Source organism: Passer domesticus, chromosome 12 (assembly GCF_036417665.1).
Source record: "Passer domesticus isolate bPasDom1 chromosome 12, bPasDom1.hap1, whole genome shotgun sequence".
NCBI classification, from domain to species: domain Eukaryota; kingdom Metazoa; phylum Chordata; class Aves; order Passeriformes; family Passeridae; genus Passer; species Passer domesticus.
The window spans coordinates 18777865-18799985 of NC_087485.1; the positions used below are offsets into that span (position 1 = coordinate 18777865).

Genomic DNA, 22121 nt, shown 5'->3' on the forward strand with positions numbered 1-22121 from the left:
CCAGGCTGACCCAGCCTGGGATTCTGTGAAAAATAAACCCTCTCAGTTTTCCATTTGATTTCTCTTCTGAAATGCTCATCTATTGCGTACCGAGCTCAAAGAAATGTCCATTTCTATTTCCTCTTCTAACTACATGATCTTGGAACTCTTATTCAGTAAATGTAGAATGGAAAGTAGACATGTGGTTCTGCAACTAGTCCTGACTATGAAATAAATCTTATCGTCCATTTTTCTAATACTGTGGCATTAAACTGGGTGTTTCCATAAAAACCATCTCCAGTTTTGAGAGGCAGATGAAGGAAGTTTTAGGAAGTTGTGCACCAGCCCTCTCCTCTCCTCTCCTCTCCTCTCCTCTCCTCTCCTCTCCTCTCCTCTCCTCTCCTCTCCTCTCCTCTCAGCAGGATATCTGTGTAACACAGGCTATTCTGATCCTCTACACTGTTACAAACCTCTCTACCTCCTCCAACAGAGATGAAACTCAGCCACAGACCAGCCTCTTTCCTTGTAACAGAATATTTGTTATTTCTCTAAACAGAAGCTTTACTTTGAGCTGGAGCACAAATGCAGAGTTTCAACAGTGGTGTCCCACAGACTTGATAGGGTCTATCCAGTCATTTACAGCAGAACTTTGCTTCACAGTCTTTCAGGGAGCAATTTCAGTAAGGCTCCCTGGGCCCTCCAGTCCTGCTGGAAGCTTTACAGCCAGCTCAGCTCGGGCACAAAGCTTCCAGAGCCCAGCCTGGCTCCTGCTGAGGCACCTGCCGGCCCCTTCTGGAAAAGTCTGGCTTGTTATTGCTTCAGAGGTCAACTCTGAACAGAATACTTGCTAAATCTTTGTGACAGGATAATGTCCAGTTGCTGAAACAAAAGCTGAGCCACCTTTCCAGAAGCTGGTCTTTGTCGTGGTGGTTTCCAGGGGGCTGAGGCAGTACCGTGGCCTCCAACAGAAGCCTCAGTCGTGATCCTTAAGGGGCAGAAATCAAGTGCAATCACATAGTGAGGTATTTGTGTGTGTTCACTTGTACTAAAAGGGTGTTTTTCCAGGGTTAGTCCCACACTTTGGTCACGATTTCATCAACGACTGTGCTGCTCAGCGCTGGCTGCCGGGATGTGACGCCGAGCAGAGTAAAAGGGAATTCCCGTGGAACACGAACTGACGCCAGCCCCCCGCTCCTGCGCTTCTCCTGCGGCTGTCCACTGCCCATGGGGATCCCCAGGACTTCCCGGGCCCCTCAAACCCCCAAACCCCACCAGCAAAGCCGCGGTCCCTGCCCGGTGACCGCCCACGAGCTGCGCCAGGCCCGGGGCTGCCGAGCGCCGACACCGGGCCGGGCAGCGCTGGGGCTGCCGGGCCGGGCCGGGCCAAACCAAGCGGTGCCGGGCTGGGCCGAGCGCTGCCGGGCCAAACCGAGCGGGACCGGGCCGGGCCGGGCCAAACCAAGCGCTGCCGGGCTGGGCCGAGCGCTGCCGAGCGGAGCCGAGCGGTGCCGAAGCCCCGCGCTCCGCTCCCGCCGTCGCGCGCGGCACCCCCACGCCGCTCCGCAACATTCCCGCCCCCAACTCAGAGTCCCCCGCCCGCAGCTCTCGCGAGAGCAGGCGCGCTCCCGGCATGCACCTGGCGGGCCGGGCGGGGGGGCGCTGTGAGGGAAGATGAAGGCGGCGGCCATGTTGGGAGCCGCGGGGCGCGGGCCGCGTTGAGCGCTCCGCCGAGGGCCGTGCCGCGGGTTCCGCCGTGTGGGAGCGGCGGCTCGGGGCGGCGGGAGGACAGCGCCTACTGCGACTCAGGGGCGGGCTTGCTGGGCTACTTGTGCTTGGTTTAAGGAGCCCTCGGCAGCGGCGAAGGGGTGTCCCTGACCGAGAAGCAGCGCCATGAGCGGGGGGACGCCCTACATCGGGAGCAAGATCAGCCTCATCTCCAAGGCTGAGATCCGCTATGAGGGGATCCTGTACACCATCGACACCGAGAACTCCACGGTGGCGCTGGCCAAGGGTAAGGACGCGGGAGCAGCGGGCCCGGCGGCGCTCGGGGAGGGGCGCAGGGCAGCGCGGCCGCGGGACGGGATCGGGGTCGGGATCGGGCGGGGAGCCGCAGCCGCGGCGCTGCCCGGGCGCTGAGGAGGCCCGGCGGGCGGCCTGCAGCCTGCGGGGCCCGGCGGAGCTCGGTCAGAGCCCGCTCGTCCCGCCGTCCGGGTCTGGCTGCGGGAGCGCGGCGGGGCCCCGTGCCCGCTCCGGGAAGGGACCCTCGCGGAGAGGAGCCCGCAGCGGCTCCGTGCCGGGGGCTGCTCGGAGCTGCTCCCAGTAGAGTGCAAGTATGAAGCCGCCTGGAGCTAGTGCGTGGAAGGGAGTAGGAGGGGGAGGCTAGAAAGAGTTTTTCTTTGCATCGTTAAGAATTCCAGACCTATAGGCTATAGGGCCGTAGGGTTGCTGTGCAGCTTAGAACGGCAGAGAGCTCGGGTCTGAAGGGAATCCTGCCTGCTGGATTACCCACAAAAGCTGAACGTAAGCTGTTAATTTTGGAGGTATATGGCACAGTGTAGTTCGAAATGGTACGAGAATGTTATGTGCCTCAAGATATACCCATACACACTCATTTATATGTCGGGAAGGAGAAGGGATCTTCGTGAATGTATAAGAAAGTTAGAAAGACAGGTTTACTGAGAAGAGAGTTGGGGGCAAAAAAGAATTTTTGAAACTGGGCATCCGAAGGACTTCAGTGTTTCGCATGCATGATAATTCATTCCCAAGGTAAAACATTAAGCCAGAACTTTTAACAACCTCTTTGGAATAGATTCTGCATCACTCAGCATTTATTTTTTTTTACACTTCTTAAATCTATGAAGTCTTGCTAAGTAATCTAAATCCATATGTAAAAGCAGAGAGTCTATGCAGCCATTAGGTAAGAGGAAGAATTAGTCTTTGTAAACGAAACACTTGGGGCAGAGAGGATTGCAGAGCTCGGTTCCTGGCCCATAGGAAAGGTTTAGCGCCGTCTGTTCCGGTCTGCACAGCCCTGGCTGCTGCATGCCGTGAGTGTGTCCGCTTTCGCTGGCCTTTGTGGTAGTTCTTGTTTGTGCGCTGTGTCGCTTTAAGGCCTTCCCTTCTCGCGAGCAGCACCCTCCCCCCGTTATTGTTGAAGAAATAGGTTACTCTGTTTTGTAAATTGAGATACATGGGCTTTGAAACACCTTCAGTTGCGTTTGGTCCCCGGCCTGCGCATTTCCCTTACGGGGCGCTTAGCTTTCATTATGTGATTTTTGCTTATTTCTGACGCTGCCTTTAGGTTAAATTGCCTGGCTGGAGTTGCATTATCTACTTTGAAAGGACAGCTGGTTTTAGTTTATGCAAGTAAAAGCTGGATATTGTGATTAAAAAGAAATGCTCAGAAATTCCAGTTGCATGCTGTGATTGTTAAGGTTTGTGCAAAAGCACGTAGAAAAAGAATCCTATCCTTGAGGACCTTGAGGATAGTGTTGTCCAAAATGAGACTGATTTAGTGCTGACCAAGCCAATTTTGCATGACTTCTCAAGAGTGGTTAAGTCATGTTGTAGTGTAGCTGCCAAAGTGTGCATATTTAAGATAGATCAAACTACAGTTACAAGTCTGATCTGCTCTCATCAGAAATGTAAATCTAAACCACTGAATTTACTTTAATAAAACTTGGCTGAGTTAGCTGAAGAATGTGTATTTTGTAATAGTGTTATGATTCAGAAGAGAATAAACCAGTATTTCTAGGCCGCCCGGAACCAAAAATCTTGGTGTGAATGTGGAGCTGCTAACAGCCACGTTGGACTGCAGAGCAGTTCCCTGTGCTCACGAGCAGAATGCTCCCCTCGAGAGCATTCGAGTTTCTGCAGGCTCGGGCCATTGAGTGCCTGTACATGCGAGGTGGCAGGTGCTTAATTATTGGCCAGGTCTGTTTGTGAAAGAAGCAGAGCTTGTGCTCTAGCTGTAAATATGCTGATCAGGTAGTAGTGCCTTTTCTTCTTGTGGTGAGTCCAGAAGTCAAACAGAACTGTTCAGTGTGAATCTTGACCACAAATGTCTTTTTTTTTTGCCAGAGAGAGAGACAAAATGCCAAAAGACTTGATGCTTTCAGTTGCTGAGCTGTGTAGTGTGTGTGGCATGACTGTTCCCTGAATTGAATGCAGGGCACCTCAGCATTATTCATATTCTAACTGAGGATACTGAAATGGTGACATAAACTGCAAAAGTAGAGGTGGAGTCTGTTCTTGACTAACTGCAGATTTGCCCAACCGTAGGATTTGTGTGGGCTGAGCCAAAGTCAGAGATTAATTTCATGAAGTTGTGTTCATGTTTATTTGTCTTAAATTGTCGAGGGTTTCAGACAGAAATAAGTTTTTTGAGTTGCCAGCACAGGCTGTAGCCCTTCCTTACTAGGGGCAAGCTGCTCTAGTTCTCTAATCAGCATTTTGTTTACAGCATGCTGATCTTTTCACTAAGCAAAACTTGTGGCCTCTATCTCACAGTTAGAGAAAGATAGGAACTATTAAATATTGAACGTAACATTTTTAACCTAACTGGAGTCTAATAAGGTGAAGTGATCATCCTTTCACGAAGTGTATAAGTGTATAGTTATTTAAATAACAGTGGAAATACCCATCCGTAGTGGATCCCAAACACCAAGCAAGCTGTGCAGACATTTGAGGTTCTTAAATGTTATTGGTGCATATGTTTTCTTTGGATCAACAGCTTTTCAGAGACAGTGTCTGGAACCAAAACCTACACAATTCAAGTTAAAATAACTTGAAATGTCCGTCTAGTTCATGGTTCTAGTTAACACTTAGTTTTTTAAAAATTCATTATTAATTTTTAAAACATCATTAGCCCAAGCAATTTAAGAGGAGTTTGCAAGCTATGGTTAGTTTTCTTGCTGGAAAACAATTGCTGCCCTACCTGGGGCATTTACAGAATAATCACAGTGCTTGATCTTGAATGTTGGGCACTAAAAAGGAGATGTGATCTTTCATATTAGTTATACATAATGCTTTTCTATTTCAAGGCACTGATTTAGAGAGAGTTATTTTTAATGCAGATAAGCTGTGTAAGAACAACCATATTGTGTCAGGAAAAGCTTTGTTCCTTCAACAACAGGGAATCCTTAGGTATGTGAGTATAAGAAACAGAACTACCTATTGTCTCTGCTGTAATGCATCAGTTCTCACTTAGCAACTCTTGGACCACTGAGAGTTGCATTTGGGACCTTGATAATTGATAGATACTAATGAAACAGCTTTTGGTAATTTTAAGTAGTTAAACTTCTGGCATTTTCAGCCATCTGTGATAGTGTTGTCCATGGTGTAATGACACATCCAAAGGAAAACTTCCCTTTCAGACTTCTACAGAACATTATTTGCTGGTGAAAGACTCAGAAATGCAGACAGAGGAAAGTTGAAATCCCGAGCTTGAGTTTATTCAGGAGTGGGAGCAGGAAAGGGAAGGGTTAAATTTGTATCAGTTTTTTTAGGAATGTATTTTTTAGTCAGTTAAGTAACATGCTCCTTGGATGTCTTGAAGGTTAGGGCCTGTGTGCCAAACCAAACTTGGGCACAGTATGTCACAGCAGAAAAATTCCTCTTGTCAAAGCCTGCTCCATCTCCCTGCAAGTGAGGGAATGCAGGCTGAGGTAATTGTTCTGGGGAATGAGCTGCTGCGGTGTGCAGGCATCAAAGCATGTTTGCAGTGCAGGGCTGTGATGTGTGCAGAGAGGTGGCAATTGAAATGAGGTGTTCGGTGGTGGTGTTGGCAGTGCTCCTCCTGGTGCCTCGGGAGCAGGGGAGAGCGGTGTCGGTGCCTTTGCTCCTCAGGGAGCAGGAGAGTGGCAGTGCTGTGCACAGACTGAGCTCCTGTTTGCAGGGGTTCACCTTGTGGGGAGCAGAGTCCTCTTGCTTAGAGTCAGTGGCTTCACTTCTGATTAACATTCTGCTTAGATTCTCTGTGTTAATCAACAAGTAATATATCTATTGACTAACTGACAGGGAAAATTGCAATGCTGCCAGCGAATGCCACAGTAGTGTACTATGGTAATATACACTAAAATATCATATAGTAGCAATATCACAGTCAAAATCTGTACAAAAATTTGCTCACAGCACTTTAATACGAAGCTGGTGGAACTATTTGGGCACAAGTATATAAATTAATGGGCTCAAGAGAGTTAGTTATTTTAGCTAGCTACTGACTTGTGTATATTTACACTGACAAAAAATAAGTTTGCTTTTAACATGTACTGCTTGTCGTTTTGTTTGCAAGTCCTTAAGCCAGTTCAGCTCTTTCAGGAATAACAGAAAAAAACAATCCTGAAATAGACAAGGTAAAATTAATTAGATTTACTGCAGTTGTAAGATTGTCTTTCACAAGACAGTCTTTTTGTGCTTATTTTAATCTCCTCTCACTCTTCAGTATTGTGGTATATATGAACTACTGCACCTTGTACTGGAGGAAGGAGATCATCTGAGAAAATTCCCCCAGAGTCAGAGCTGGACAGAGCTCTAAGCCTGCTGCTGCTCCAATACCTTGTGCTTTTGATACTCTGGCAGCTTAGTATTTCTGAGCATGAGAAAACATGGTAAAAGCTATTTCTTTCTAAAATCCTGCTATACTGGCCACTTCTAATATTAGACTTCTTACTTTCAAGAGCTCAGATTGTATTAAATCCTAATCTAAGTGAGGAAAACAAACTGTAAAGGTGGGCATGCCTTTGCAATATACAAAAAGTAACTTTCAGCTCGTTAACACCCTGAAGGACCTGACTGGGCTGCTTGTTAGGTAGCCCTTCCTAAGATCACCACACGCACAGTTCTGGTTCCTGCTTTGGAAGGAACTTGGACTTGGAGTGGTTATATGGTGGCTTGTGGTGAGAGTGCCAGTCTGAGCTGCATATCAGGGGAATTTGCTTACCCCTCTCCAGCAGAGCAAATCTTCATTGGATGAAATTGTGTCTGTATTTTGCAGAAGGCTGGGATAAAACCAGTTTGATTTGGGGCAGGGGAGAAGTAAAGGAAGAGTCAAACTTTTAGTAGCAAGTCTTGATGTGTTGTATTCGTAAACCATTGTCAGTGTCTTGAGTTGGCTGCATAGACAGTTGAATCTCTTAAAGATGAATTCTAAATTTTGGCACTGAAGAACTTCCTTCTGATATTATGGTAATTTCATGGTGTGGAGAAAGACATTGTTTTTTAACATACACTGAAATCCCTTTACTTCTTTCAGTGCATCAGTAGAAGAAAGTCTGGTGGTTCCCTTTTTTTTTTTTTGTTGGTTTAGAATGGAGAAAGGTAATTGCTAGGTGTTAGAACTGCTCCTATGTGTGTCATGGGACATGACTATTAATACTAAAATAGTTACCTGTGTAGTGTAGCTCTGACTTAAGAGAAATACTTTCAAAGCATATTTCTTCCACAGTTCATCTGATTTTTATTTCCATGTAAAGGCAAGATGCAGCTCTCCAACTTGCTACCCTTTCTCTGTGGTGCTTCTGTGGCGTAGTTTCTTCACTTTAGCTAGAAAGTAAAATCCTTTGGTAACTAACTGGTCATACTCTGGCCATTTTTGTGCACCTTTGTAGATGAAATGGCTACTAGAGAAACCATTTCAATGTGGGACAGAGAGAAGCAGTACAAAACCAGCTTTGGTTTCACTTACCAAGGCAGCAGGTCAAATGATGGAATGAAAGTCCAAGATAATTTATTAGTTAGCTGATAAATAGAGCATAAGATGGCCAGAAATTGAGGATAGATCCATGGTCAGGATAGTGAAATAGAAAATCCTGGTGAATAAAAAGCAATGGAATGAATTGACCCAGGAATGCACATGACCCACTGATAATGTTATTAAGCTACTGTGCATTACTTTGAGTTAATTTCTGCAAATTCTTAAGCTCCAGACACTTTTTTTCTGTAGAGGAAAAGAAGACAGATTCCTTTCCTAACAAGGACTGCCATTAACTGAACAGTGTGTGCCTTTTTACATTGCTCACCCTTTGTAGTACCATTCAGAGCAGACTTTCAGGTGCACAGAAACAGAAAATATAATGAAAGTCAGCTCACTAGATGATACATGAACAAAGTAATTGTAACCACTTAATGTTATTTTTCTTTATAGTGTGGACATGATCTCTTTACCCCTGAATTATGCTTCTTAAAAAGATTTTAATACCTGACTGTTAAGCTCTGTTTATGCAGTATCACAAGAAGCAGCAGTGATGGAAGATGGCTGGTGCAGCCTGAGAAATGACTCAGTATCACTTTATACATCTCTACGGGAGACTCTGCTTTGCTTGACTAATGATTCTATGGCTGCAAATAGGTGCCTAATGATGTCTCCAAAATGTTGATGCATCTGAAAATGGAGGGAAATCTAATTCTGGTAAATGAAAGCAAAATACGGATATTTTTTTCTCAGCTTAACCTGTACCTTGAAAAGCAAACACACACTTTCTAAAAGGCTGGAGCATAAACAGTCATGAGGGATTGTTAAAGCTGCTACAAGTTTATGAAATTGTGATTGAATGTGACTGTCGTGATTTTGGGGGTTTGGGTTTTTTGCCCTCTCTGGTTTCAGTCTATTGTTTAGCTTTTGCTTACACAACTAACCCTTGGAGACAAATCTCTTCTTCAGTTATTTCTTTGTTTCATTTGGTGCTCACCCAGGGTTGGCAGTCTGAGGGTGGGGAGAAGGGCAGTGACAGCAGTGATGGTATCCATGTAGTGGTAGTGATTATACGTGGTGCAAAGGGAACAGCTTGATTGCTTCATTGCTGTGCAGTCAGAAAGCTGTTGGAATTCATACAGGGAGTTTAATGTCTTGGTATGCTGCACACTAGGAAGATAGTTATGACCCAGCGAGTTTGCTTAATTTGGCAGAGATCATATGACATTAAATGAACCTTACACCAGTAAGAAGAATGCATTTTGCTTAGGGAAAATTGTTTTATTAAAGTTTGACTCTCTTGAGAAATTTACATTTGAGAATTCTTAATATTCCAGGTTTTAGTAGTATTAGCATGTTTTTCCTGTTTTGCAAATGTAAAATATGAAGTATGTAAACTCATTTATTCCTTGATTCATAGGATTGACTTACCAGCCAAAAAAACCTGCCTTGCTGCTTCCCCTTACCCTCACAAAACAGTTGAAATATTCAACATGTAATTAATAGCATAAGTGATGTCTCAGTCTTTCAGCTTGGGTTTTAACTCAGATTTTTTAGCTTAAATTACTTGTTTGTCTGAGGAGAGTTGATAATGGTAAAGAATATGATGCCTATTCAATATGGGTTTTTTTCTCAATGAAATTTTATCCTTTTCGTTTAAAGCTGTTGTTCTCTGCAGTATATTTGAAACCCTTTTGTTGAATGTGGGATGTTTCTCTTTCCCTCCCTCCCCACCTGTGCAGTTCGCTCCTTTGGTACAGAAGACAGACCGACGGACAGACCCATCCCCCCTCGCGATGAGGTCTTCGAGTACATCATATTCCGTGGCAGCGACATTAAAGACCTGACTGTCTGTGAGCCACCAAAGCCTCAGTGCTCCTTGCCACAGGACCCTGCCATTGTTCAGGTAAGTCACAGCAGAGTTGGAAATAATTGTTGCTGAAGAGGTGACTTGCTAGCTTAAGTGCTCTCTAGCTGAGTGTTTAAAAATTAAAGTGTTCATCACTGTAAGGTTCACAATCCAGTGTAAAGAACTCTGGAAGGATTTTCTTCTTTCACAGTCTTTAACTGTGAAAATGAAGGTTGAAATCTAACTCTAGCACAGTGCACTATAAACCAATGCTGCTGTCTTTTCAAAACCAACTAATGATGTTTTGTAAGTCTTGATGCCTTTTTTGGAAGGGACTTGGCTTAGGACACATAGTTCTTGGGAAGATCAGACTTTGTATAAATCAAATGGAGTAAATGCTGAAATATCTCCAGATAATTAGTGGCTTTTGTTTGCTTGTTAGTTTTTTTTTTTTGTTTGTTTCAATGTTTAACATGTTTTGCTAACTATGACTTCAAAGTGTTTCATCTAGCTATACTTTTAAACAGGCATCATACTATAAGGCAGTTATTTGAATAGTGAATACTTGGTTTCTGAGGGGAAAGCAACTTAAAACTTTGAGGTCTACAGATTTAGTCTGTCATTTTGTAATAAACAGACTGATAAATAGTTTTCTCAAACATTTGTTGGCTTTTTGATTGTGTTTATGGAGTATCTTAAAACCATCCCTGAGAGCAAGAGGAAATCTCTTGCTTCAAATGGAAGTCAATAATTCCATGTAATATGATTCTTCTACTTTATCTATTCTGTAGGATAAAATTCTTGAACTTCCTTATGGTGTGCCCTTGCATTTCTCCAAGGACTTTTATTAAATTTGGAGCAAATCCCTCTGTCAGTTGTAGTCAGGAGTGGTGAAGTTGCATTACTGTGAACCCCAATAACAGTGAAAACCACAGCCTCCTCCACTATGCTTGAGTGTTGCATTGTACCTGTGGGTTTGAAACTTGGAGGAAAAGGACACTTCCTAAATTTGCCAACACAGTTTATATGTCTGTGTTTGACAAGAGAGTCGAGTGTCTGAGGTTATAGGGAAAAAATGGCAAAATTTTGTGTTACTGTTTCCACAGGTTTGTGATGGTAGAAGGATAAAAGTGCTTTCTAAGCTGTACATACTTGTGAAAAAAGTTTATTTTAGAGTTTCTACATGTCTTGCCTCACAGAACTATTTCCTAATTCTGGTGTAAATAGGAATTTTTGCTAGTGTGTTGTGTGTTTTGTCTCTAGTCTTCACTAGGCTCTTCGAGTACCTCTTCATTCCAGTCGGTGGGGTCCTACGGTCCTTTTGGCAGGATGCCTGCGTACAGTCAGTTCAGCCCCAGCCCGCTGGTGGGCCAGCAGTTCGGCGCCGTGGGAGTTGGTAGGTTCACTTTGGCTGTCTGCTGTTTTCCTGGGAGTGAAGCTCTCTGTGTGCACAGACAGTAATCAGCACTGCTTAGAATTTCAGCAGTGTCGTAACCTAAGGCAGATTCAAAGTCTTCCATCTCTGTTAGTTTTGCAGTTTAGCTTGAAAGTTGAGAGTTCTTCATAGTCTTTGCGTCTTAAATAGAAATAATTATGATGGAGAACTAAATACCTATCTCAGAGCGACCAGTATTCATGATATTTCACAAGTGGTAGAGGCAGCCCCTCCAGAGAAGCCCCACAGCTGTGCTGTTCAGTTGACCAGGTGCTGTGTGCCTTAACTAAGGATTTGGATTATTCAGCAACCATGTGCAAGTGCAATCCTCCAGCTGTTTGGGAGGTGTTGGCTAGCTGGGAAATAGATGCTGGAAGTATTTGTGAGCTGCGTGGGCTCGTTGCTCCTTTAGACTGCACGTTCTCTCTGACACTCACCAACCGACTTTCCTTCCTCCTGAGAGTTTATTTCACAGTTTAGTTTTTCTCATAGGAACTTACAGTCTCATAACTGTTCTGCCAGCAGTGTTACTCCTGGTACTGAAAACATTAACCATGAAAAGAGAGACTGTAGAATTGGCTGTAATTTGATATCAGTTAACAGTATGTGACAGTAATATTTTTGCTGAAAGAATCTTACGTGGAAATATATACCAGTAACGTGTATGGCTCCATAAGATGACTGTGTTTTGTTAATACTTGTGATGGTGAAGTTAGAAGTGCTCTTTTGTTTTTCATTCTAGATTGAAAAATCAAGATACTAGTGTTAGCAGCCTATGTGCATACATCTCCTAGATTACACTAAAAATGTATGGGAAGGGCAGATTTACATGTAGTCTAGAATAACTGCCTAATAGAGCTTCTCTAATCACTTAGTGCTAATTTAAAAAAAAAAGTCTAAACCAGATTTTACAACTATATTATTTCTTTCAAAGCAGGAGGTTCTTTAACATCTTTTGGAACAGACTCTTCAGGCAGTGCTAGCATGTCCCAAAGCACTGCAGTTGGTTCTGCGTTTACAACAGATGCAAGATCACTAAAAACACAGATGTCTCAAGGTAAAGTCTTTTTCAGTGACTTCAGTCTTTTTTTGACGAGTTGTGGCTGTGTGATTTTGGTGGTTGCCAGAAACATCAACCAAACAGCTGAATTCTCTCATGGAAACACTTGGTATTAAACCCAGGAAACACTGAGAGGCTTTGTGCTTGCTCTTTAAATGTGTTTTCTCTATATCTTGGAGTGCTGCAGGTGGTATAGTGTTAGCAAACAGATACATGTGGAAATTCAGTATTTAGTTTTGTTAATAACGTGGCAGAACTGCAGATACTTCATACTGAGAGAGATGGGAAGTCCTTCAGCTTAAAAGTTTAAAATTTTTATTCCTAACTCTAGTTCTTCCGTTCATGCATAGTTACATAGATGATATTAACAACAGACCTGATTTTCTGTAGAGGTGTTGACATGACTTTTAAATCAGCTTAATATTAACAGGAACTGTATGGATAGTTTATGTAATTGGAAAAAATGAGATTCTGGATGATATTTGAATGGCAAAGAGAAAAGAAACTAAACATTGAACACCTTCACGACCTCACCTTCATGCAAATGTTGTTAACATTGCTCCTTAAAAACCCAAACCCCATTATTTCCTGCTCTTCCACTTTTCCTTGCTGTCAAAGTGTGTGCCGAGATATATTCCTACTGCTGTTTTTAAATTATACAGTCATGGTAAAAGGCAAAACACTTACAGCAAATTTTTTCCTAAATTCCAGCTGAGATTTGTATACCTGTTAGGAGTGTTTCTAGGACTAGTTGAGTGGTTTGCCAAAAATAGGTTCTGCTTTGTTGGATTAATGCAAGGGACAAAAGTATGCTGAGCATTTTTCTTTTGAAACAGAAGTTTGGTTTTCTGCAGTTAAGGCCTGTATGATTTGTGGACATGTATGACATATGCTCTGGGTGAACATACATTCTGCCACAACATTTCCTGCGGTTTTTGAGTGCTTGCTTTTAGAACTACTTTTCATCTTTGTCAATTGCAAGTGTGTTATGGTTGGATTTATTGTTTGGTTTATTTTTTGTTTTCCTTTTGTTAGTTTTGTAATGAGATAGATAGAACCTTGTTCTTTCACTTACTGGGACTTGAGTCTTAGTCTAATTTCTTAGCAGATTTACCTACTTGATGTTGTAAGCTTGTCTGGCTGGATGCATGGCTCATCTGAAGGTGCTGCACGTGGCCCTGTGTGAGCAGGGCTGTGTGGGGCAGCTCCCCCAGCTCCTTCCCTGCACTGAGCCCACCCGTGCTGCTGTCCTTGCGTGGGCAGGGATCCTGCAGCAGTGCCTGAGCAGCGTCACAGCTGCCTTGGGAGCAGCCTCTTCCCACTGGGCATCCCAGGGAGGCAGAAAGAACATTTTTACCTCCCGTCAATGCCAAAGTTTGATTCCACAGCTAAGTGTACATCATTAATGGGTTGGTAGGGATTGGGTGTCCTACCCATTCTTTCATTTTAGAGTGAGGCAAGGGGTATTCCTAAACATCCTTTATTCTGAATTAGTGGATCTGATGGTGCAGAATTTTTTCTTTTTTGGACACAGCTGCCTTAACTGCTAAGGCAGATAAACCTGTCAGTCTAGATTGGTTGAGACTAGTAACTGCAGTAACTCACCTCTGCAGATGAGAAATAACCCGGTTTGGTTTGGTTTGATTTTTCCCCAGGTCGTTCAAGCCCTCAGATGGACCATTTGAGAAGGAGCCCCACCATGGAACAAGCTGTACAAACAGCTTCAGCCCACCTGCCCACTCCAGCACCAGTTGGGAGGAGGAGTCCTGTACAAACCAGACCTTTGGTGTCTGCAAGCCAAAAATCCCTAGAGAACCAGGAGCACAGACGAGGTAGCTTTGGATAGTTTTCATACAGCTTAATTCCTTCCATACACATACAAAGTGCTCTTTTAAGGGGTAGTATATAGGAATTTTCCTGCTGTCTGTTGCTGGTAGGCTGGCCAGCAGAGACCTGGATTAGATACATATTTCTTTTTAAATTTAAGCATATATGCTAAATTACTTTTTTTATTATTATTTAAACATGTGATTTGCATTTATAGGTTTGGATTTTTTTAAAAATCTGAACTATATATACAAAAGTATGATCAAAAATACCTAATTGGATAAACAAATCATGTTTTTATTTCCAACTTTAGCTGAAGCACACAAGGTTTCAAGATCAGAAAATGAACTCAGAAATGAAAACAAACGACAAATTGGTAAATCATGTTTTGAGAAATAGCTATCATTGTTTTCAGACCAATACATTTTTTAAAAATTTGCTAAAATACATAAATTCTTTCACATTTTGCTTTGAGAGGGTAACAACTTTGCATTGAGTCAAAAGAATACAAGCAACTGAAGCCAACATTAAAGAGAAAAATCTTTTCTTGTTGTTTTGATTTGTAAGAAATAAATTTAAATAAAAACATAAATCAAGTATATCTTTATATCACGTAGTTATAAACATAATAGCATGAAATAAAAGCCTTTCTAAAAAATACTTGACTGAAAAGCCACTAATATTTTAACTTGTCTTCCAAAACCTTTTAATGACTTCTAGAGAGTCTTTTAACACACAAATTTAGTACTGTTATGCTTTCTGGGTCACTTTCATCATTACTCTAAGTGAATTTACAAATTACAAGCTGCTCTCATGGGACTTCAAACAACAGGCATTCTTTTCCTGCACTTCTGAAGTCCCAGCCTGTTACCCCAGGAATTAGAAAGCAAACCAACACACAGAACACCCTCCACCATCTTCAGAGAAAAGCCAGTCCACAAAGCAAAACCAAAGAGAATTTCCTCTTTTCAGTTCCAGGTGCACCCGCAGTACGGAGAGGCCGTGGAGGTCACAGAGGGGGCCGAGGAAGATTTGGCATTAGGAGGGATGGTCCAATGAAGTTTGAGAAGGACTTCGACTTCGAAAGTGCAAATGCACAATTCAATAAGGAGGAAATTGATAGAGAATTTCATAATAAACTTAAATTAAAAGGTAAAACAATTTTTGCTTTAGATTTCAACATGGAAAAACTGTGTCTTGCTGTTTTGATCCTGCCTTGGAGAACAACTCTTAAAAGGCATATAGTATTAAGTCTTGTTTGCAGTCATTAAAAAATAAATTTAAAAACCAATTAATAAGTAAACTGGGGTCATATGTTAATTAAATACTTGGGTCACTGTTTGAGTTTTCAACGAATTTTAACTAGCAGATATTATTTGTAAAGTTCTAAAAGTCTCTGTTAAAAATGCAGATTACTTAACCAGAAGTCCCAATAATGTTTATTACTTTAAAGTTCTGGAAAGGATGCAATAAAAGAAAATTAATATTTTAGGTTTTCAATTATTAGACCAAAATTATAATGTCAATTATATACCAAAAGCAAAGGAGTTTGGGATGAGAACTTCGTTGTAGTATGTAGGAGAGTTTGTTTGATAGTTCCTAGTATTTCCTTGCTTTTATGCTTTTCCAGAGGATCACAGGAGTAGTTAGAAACCATGCTGCCAGCACTCGTTTTCTAGCAGGCTTCTGTTTTGATTACCTCATTCTCTTGTGACCAGCCACCTGTTTGTTACACTGCTGCTACTATTTTTGGACAAAATTGTTGCAGGTTACTACAGTGAGTTATTTCAATGAAGGATTGGCTAAAAGCTGGGAAACAAGAGGTGGAGTGAATGGTCAGTTGTCAGTGTAGAGTAAAAACACCAGTTGAGTCCCATACGACCTGTCCTGTGGTGCTCACTTGTTTTTCTGGATCATTTTTCAATCACTTGATAGTTTGCTGTTGATACTGGTTTTTTTCAGAATAATGAAGGGAATGCTGACCATAAATAGCTATAGAAATGTTTGTGAGTGTGGTAGTTCTTGTGTGTGGTGTGGAAAGGTTGAGCTGTTTATCTGAAGTTTATGCACGGCATTGTGAGATTTAAGCTGTAGACATTTAGGAATGAGATTTGAAGATAGCAATAGCTGCTGGTGTTGAACCATCAGCTTTGTTTTTAGTTAAAAACAGTGAGTTGAACCTGAGGCATTATTAGGAAATAAATACATCACAAAGAAACCAAATGCTGACCCTGTGTCTTAAAGGACATGGCAGCAAAACCAGAAGACAGAAGGACAACGGGGATGAACAAAACCATGGGATGGCTTTTAGGAGGATTCACTGAATGAGGCTCCTAAGCCTGGGAAGGAGGTATCTGAAGAGGGGAGAAATTAGATGGATATCAATTCTCTTCTGCTGCAGGATTTTTTGGTAACTAAACCCACAGGAAGCATAGAAACCTCCAGACAGCAATACATCCTAATTTATATGTCAGATTATTTGATTTCCACATTAAATTATTTTTGTAGCATTCAATATAGTTCCTCTCTGACTGGGAATAACTTAACAGTGCTGGTTTTTTTAGGCTTCTGTTTACTTTTTATTTTCCAGAAGATAAACTTGAGAAACCAGAGAAGCCTGTAAATGGAGAAGACAAAGGTGACTCAGGTGTTGATACCCAAAATAGCGAAGGGAATGCTGATGAGGAAGATCCACTTGGACCCAATTGCTATTATGACAAAACCAAATCCTTCTTTGATAACATTTCCTGTGATGACAATAGGTATGGCCTGCCAGGAGAAGCTTGTTAGTCTGCTTAATGCATGTTTATATCATAAGTACTGTCAGTGCTACTCATTACAATCAACTCTGGATCAAAGGTGATTAGAGCTTATTTCCACATGCAGCTGGCAAAAATAAAACGGGAATAAGAAGCACAAAATTTCTTTGTGGGCAAGTGCAAAATGGTCATAGGAAGGTATTTAAAGATGTTTTAGAGCCATGCTTTTGGAACTTATTGCACAGGCTCTAGACTCTCCAGATTTACTAAGATGTGGACGGGTTTGTTTGTATTGCTTTGCTGCTAAATTAACACTTTAGTTAAATCAATTATGTTTCTAAGCAGATTACATAACTGTCTCAGTAAGTAGTGTTGTTCAAACGGGCAGATAGCATTTCAGGAAAATTAAACCTTATCTTTTGCTGCTGCCTTTTTATTAGACACGATGTTGTGGATTGCTGACCTATTTTGACTTGCAGGAGGGGGAGGGGGAGTTGTTGGTTGTACTCACAGCCAGATAAAATAACATCTGTAACTGTAAGCTGTTTCTTGCTTCAAATGATACTGTGTGCAGAGGATAGAGAGTGTGCTTTTCAATATGGCAAACTCTTAGAGCATTATTAATATCTAATTAATGACTCTGTACCATATTCCTTCTTGATGAGTCCAGTGAACTGTGGCAGACACCTGGGTTCTTGTGGAAGGGATACTGTGGAGATTTACCATGTGATTCATGTATCGCTTTTCACCCCACGGCCTTTCTGGCGCCTCTGCCTTCCTTCCCGAGTTTCTCAGCAGTCCGTGTTGGTTCTGTGCTGCAGGGAGCGGCGACCCACCTGGGCCGAGGAGCGGCGGTTGAACGCCGAGACCTTCGGCATCCCCCTGCGCCCCAACCGCGGCCGCGGCGGCTACAGGGGCCGGGGCGTCATCGGCTTCCGAGGGGGCAGGGGCCGGGGCGGCGCCAGGGGCGGCTTCACCGCCCCCCGCGGCTTCCGCGGCGGCTTCCGGGGCGGCCGTGGAGGCCGGGAGTTCGCCGACTTCGAATATAGGGTAAGGTGCACTTCGTGTTCCTCTGACCCCATCCGCTGTGCTGGGAAAGGAGTGGTCAGTCTCCTGCTTTTAGGTTTGATGTTGGACTAGAACTGTTGGAGTGGTATTTTGCAGGGGCCTCTGAGCTACTTTTTTGAAAGTCCATTAATGCTGAAGTTTTAGTTACTTAGCATCATTTTACTATCAATAGCCAAAAATAGAGGTTGCCTTTCGTCACATGTCCTGAGTAGCTGTTTGATAGCTGGTATTGGGGGGGAGAAGAAAAAAAGGGGAAAAAAAGTTCTACAGATTGAATGCAAGTGTTAGAGATATAAATTGCAAGCATTTTTCCAAGCAATATTGTAAAATACAAAGAATGAGAGGGAATAATTTAACTTGCTTCCATTGTGCAACAAACTTTTGAATTCTTTGTGAATGAGTTGGCACAAATCTTACAGACTGGTGTACTGGTTAGAATCAGACAGCAATCCAGACTAGTTCAGGTAAACTATACTTTTAGAGTTCTGGCTGGGACAGAACAACAAATTCTGCTAGTTTACTGCATGAGAAGTTAGAGTTTTGCAAACAAGAATCTCTGGTTTTTATATAGAAATTTTAATTTTTTGAAATTAAAAAAATGAGGGGTTTCATCACAGCACCATTTCTCTCTGTTGTGAGAGAAACATCCCTCAGCTGTTCCTTGATTAGTTTTCAACAGTTAGTCCTATGACTTAAAGAAACTTTGGGTAGCTGAATGTGAATGGAAATGAGGGATTGAAGATTAGCAATTTGAATTTCTGAACAAGAGTTTTGCCTCCTTCCACTTGAGCAGGAGGTGGTGTAAGGACTGAGGATTTGTGCTGTGCTTTGTATTCAGAGTGATGAGCTGCTCTACTCAGTGCCAGATGCTGACCTGATCTCCTCCAGAGGTCTCCTTTCTGCTTCAGGACAGGGGGAATAGCCAGCACAGCACACCTTCTCCCAGGGCTGTTCTCAGATTGGTTTGTAGGGTTTGTTTTGCAAATGAATTTTAACACTGTGTTTTTGTTCCCTCTAGAAAGACAACAAAGTTGCTGCGTAGTCTACAAGAAAGCTACAAACCAGGTGAACGTCTAGATCTTCTTGAATCAGAGAATTAGTTTTGATCTCTGCAAAGAATGAAGTTAATTTGCTGTATACTTGTCACCAGCACTGGGATTTAACTATTTAATTTCAAAGGGGTGTAATGCAGTTACTTTTGAGAAATGGCCATCTTTGAAAACAGTAAGCATTAAATATATTTGAGACAGAAGGATAAGTAATTTCTTATGTATAGTTAATTATAAGCAGTACTTCGATGGAGTTTTAAGTATTTTTTCATCACTGAAAGGATTTTTCTTATTACTAAACTGTATTTGATAATTGCTTCAAGTTGTAAGGACAATGGTATGCAGAAGGCCGTCGATACTGTGAGTGTTTTGACCCACCGAAGGTTGTTTTTTGGAAATCCTGTAAAATCCCTTTTGAGGTAGTTGTTCTTGTATCAACTAGGGTGCTGGACAGTAGAAAACTTGCTTTGTCAGTCAGATATGTACACACAGTAAATACTGTTTCTTAGGCAAAGGAAAGTTTTTATATAGTTGTAAAATTCCATTATATCCCATTGCCAAAGAAACATTACAAACTTTGTATAGCTGTATAAAAAGCAACTAATTTTTTAAAGAATAAACATTTTTAAGTCGGTAAACATACTGTTATTGCAGAAAGTTGATATGCTGAAGAACACTGAATTAGTTGGGTTTCTTTTTCTTTAGCAGCTTTTCAAGCTTAAATGTTTGATTTTATATTTGGACTATAATGAAGTTTTGAAAATGTTCTTCCATTACACAAAACTGGATACACGCTTCACTGCTCTTGCAAGAATTTGATTTTGTAGTTTCTGGCATATCACAGGATTTGACCAAGTTAAGGAGATATTTTCAAAAAAAGGAGAAAAGGAATTTTCATATGTCAAGATTTGCAATTAATTTTACTTAGTGAGAAATATTAACTTTTTTTAATAATGGACCAGGCACACGAGTTGGTGATTCTCCTGGAATGCCTGGGATAAAAGTCTGTCTCCATTTGTCAATTCTTGAAACGTTAACTTTGTTGTAATACCTGTAGACATGAGCAATTTAAAGAATTCTTAGTGTTTGAAGTTGTTTGCATTTTGATAGACCGTAGCTTGGAGACATTGAGACTCTGGTTCTAAGACCACGAAGTCACAAATGACAGTATGGACTTTTTGCCAATTCTGGATAACTAGTTGCAACTTTCTGATATGCTGAGATAGAAACCTGGTCATTTGTGTCTGTGTATGTATATGAAGGCCACAGGAATAAAGGGATCCAAAGATTACATCACTTTGATCTAATTTGCTGATTTATTTTTTTTTACTTCAGAATGTTCAGTGGTGATAAAGACGTGAAAAACTGCACTGTTGAAAAATTGGAATATTTAAAAGTGGTTGATAGAATCTTAATTTTATAACTTTTGTATAGCACTACAAGGAAGTATTTTGTAATTGGTTTCCTTATTAAGGTCAAGTATTTGACAGCTGTAGAAGTTAGATAATATTGTTTAGTAATGTTTTTGCATGTTTAACAACTGCCTTTTGGGATCCACAAGTCACGATTCTGAACACCTGTTGAGATTTTTGACCGTAGAGGCAAGTGCTGTCCTGTTGCAATAACTCTTTACTGTCTGAGGTGTTCCAGCTGTAAATACCCGGGCCGGGAGCCGCGGGCGGGGGTAAACCCTGCGTCGCCCCGCCCCGCCCGCCCAGGCTTTTTGTTTTTTTATTTTAAACCAGAATAAACTGTTCAGTACAAGCGGCACGGCGGCGCTCGTTTGTTGCGCGGGGCGGGCGGGGCTGGGGCCGCTCCCGGCGGCGCGTGCGCGGCCGGGGCGGGGCCGCCGCTCCCCGCAGCCGCCATGTCCGTGGTGTTCGTGCCCGAGCGGCTGCGCGGGGCGGCCGAGGTGAACCAGGACACGCTGCAGCGGGTGAGCGGGACCGGGCCGGGACGGGGCCGGGACGGGGCCGGACGGTGGCGCAGGCCCTTGCGGCCCGCCTGGGGCAGAGCTGGCTGGGGCGGGGCGCAGGCCGGGGCGGGCGGTGACGGTGCTCTGTGCCGCAGCTGCTGGAGGAGAACGACCAGCTGATCCGGTGCATCGTGGAGTACCAGAACAAGGGCCGCGCCACCGACTGCGTGCAGTAAGTGACCGAGTGGGCGGGCAGGGCGGAGCGCTGGGGCCAGGTGTCGCTGACGGGAGTGAAACGCGGCTCGCGGCTGGGCTTACGAAGGGGTTTCCCCAGAACCATTTTCAGAGAGGTGTATTGGCCAGGGTGCTCCCGCTCTGCCCTCCGTGCCGTGCGCGGCACACGGAGCGGTGTCGCAGGCAGACGCGGCTGTGCCGCCGCGGGGAGCGCTGCAGCGCTCGGAGCAGCCCGGCCCGCGGCGCTCGGAGCGGGCAGCCCGGCCCGCGGCGCTCGGAGCGGGCAGCCCGGCCCGCAGCGCTGCCTCGCCCGCTCCGCTGCCGCCTTCAGGGCTGCGAGCTCCGTGTCCTGCTGCCCATCCAAGTTGGGTAGCAGCACATGCTCGGCTACCGAGTGCAGCTCAGTACGTCATACCGGGCTTCAGCATAAGAACACTAAGTTTCCCCTGATTTATTATTCTAGTTTTCTTTCTTTTTCCCTGACTGATCAAATACTGATCAGCGTACACGAGTGCAGGTATAGGTAGTTGTCTAGGAAAGAACGTCTCCCACCCAGATCCTGTGTTTCCTCCTCTCACAGGTACCAGCAGATCCTGCACAGGAACCTCATTTATTTAGCTACAATTGCTGATGCCACTCCGCCCAGGACGCAGAAGCCCATAGACTGACAGCAATACCTGGATGTGAGCACTGCTGCTTTCAGAGGCTGTAGAAATAGTTTAGACTCCCACTTTGAAAACAAAGAAGGTGTGGGTTTGAAAAAAGCAGGTAAAAAGTAATCTGTACTTCTGTGTTTAAAATGTGAATGGAGTTTTCAGTGTAGTATTAGGCCAGCTTTTCCCGTTACTGTAACTAATACAGCTAAAGAATGATAATTATCACATTCCCTTTTCCCTCTGAAAAACTCAATTCAGTGTACTTCTGGGAATAGCCAGGTTGTCAAGACAGCACTATAGGAAGCAGAGCCCATTTCACGAGTATGGCTCTATAACAAGGTAAATGTTACTCTAAGTGACTCCTACCTCCAACATAACAAAGTTGGGCATGTGTTCCATATGTAAAAGCAGTAGACTCTTGTATCCTGTATCAGAACAACTGTGCTAAATAAACTAAAGATGTTCTTTATAAGTTGTAGTATATTCTGAATTAACATAATACATTAACAAAAGAGCTGCTCTGTGATTTAGTCAAACAGAAATGTTAACTTTCCTAGGACTGGTGGGATTGCCACACTACACAGCAATTATGTGTAAGGG

At 43.1% G+C, this 22121-nt stretch overlaps 2 protein-coding genes across 5 annotated transcripts; both read left to right on the plus strand.

Annotated features, from left to right (window-relative positions):
- The first annotated feature begins 1623 nt into the window (after positions 1-1623).
- On the plus strand, positions 1624-21507 carry LSM14A (LSM14A mRNA processing body assembly factor). Of its 4 annotated transcripts, XR_010346725.1 has the most exons (12): positions 1624-1990; positions 9412-9575; positions 10782-10914; positions 11888-12010; positions 13669-13845; positions 14154-14216; positions 14813-14992; positions 16431-16602; positions 17421-17649; positions 18686-18732; positions 20787-20863; positions 21446-21507. XR_010346725.1 is itself a non-coding variant. In XM_064386939.1 (10 exons), exons 1-10 carry the CDS (start codon positions 1870-1872, stop codon positions 18707-18709), a joined length of 1383 nt encoding a protein of 460 aa, XP_064243009.1. In that variant the 5' UTR covers positions 1624-1869; the 3' UTR covers positions 18710-20018. The 4 variants fall into 4 exon arrangements, 3 of the variants coding, with proteins under 3 accessions (XP_064243009.1, XP_064243008.1, XP_064243010.1); XM_064386939.1 differs by lacking the exons at positions 20787-20863; positions 21446-21507 and having other exon boundaries at positions 11891-12010; positions 18686-20018; XM_064386938.1 differs by lacking the exons at positions 20787-20863; positions 21446-21507 and having other exon boundaries at positions 1625-1990; positions 18686-20018.
- On the plus strand, positions 20502-21993 carry SS18L2 (SS18 like 2). Its single transcript, XM_064386942.1, has 3 exons — positions 20502-20652; positions 20787-20863; positions 21446-21993. The coding sequence occupies exons 1-3, from the start codon at positions 20584-20586 to the stop codon at positions 21531-21533; spliced, it is 234 nt and encodes a 77-aa protein (XP_064243012.1). The 5' UTR covers positions 20502-20583; the 3' UTR covers positions 21534-21993.
- Positions 21994-22121: the final 128 nt, after the last annotated feature.

Bases quoted from the DNA above. Each gene is read 5' to 3' on its own strand.
- LSM14A (XM_064386938.1), top strand. From the start codon at position 1,870: ATGAGCGGGGGGACGCCCTACATCGGGAGCAAGATCAGCCTCATCTCC. The intron at 1,991-9,411 runs GTAAGGACGCGG...CCACCTGTGCAG, and splicing joins CACGGTGGCGCTGGCCAAGG to TTCGCTCCTTTGGTACAGAA. The intron at 14,993-16,430 runs GTAAAACAATTT...TTTATTTTCCAG, and splicing joins TAATAAACTTAAATTAAAAG to AAGATAAACTTGAGAAACCA.
- SS18L2 (XM_064386942.1), top strand. From the start codon at position 20,584: ATGTCCGTGGTGTTCGTGCCCGAGCGGCTGCGCGGGGCGGCCGAGGTG. The intron at 20,653-20,786 runs GTGAGCGGGACC...TCTGTGCCGCAG, and splicing joins ACCAGGACACGCTGCAGCGG to CTGCTGGAGGAGAACGACCA. The intron at 20,864-21,445 runs GTAAGTGACCGA...CTCCTCTCACAG, and splicing joins CGCGCCACCGACTGCGTGCA to GTACCAGCAGATCCTGCACA.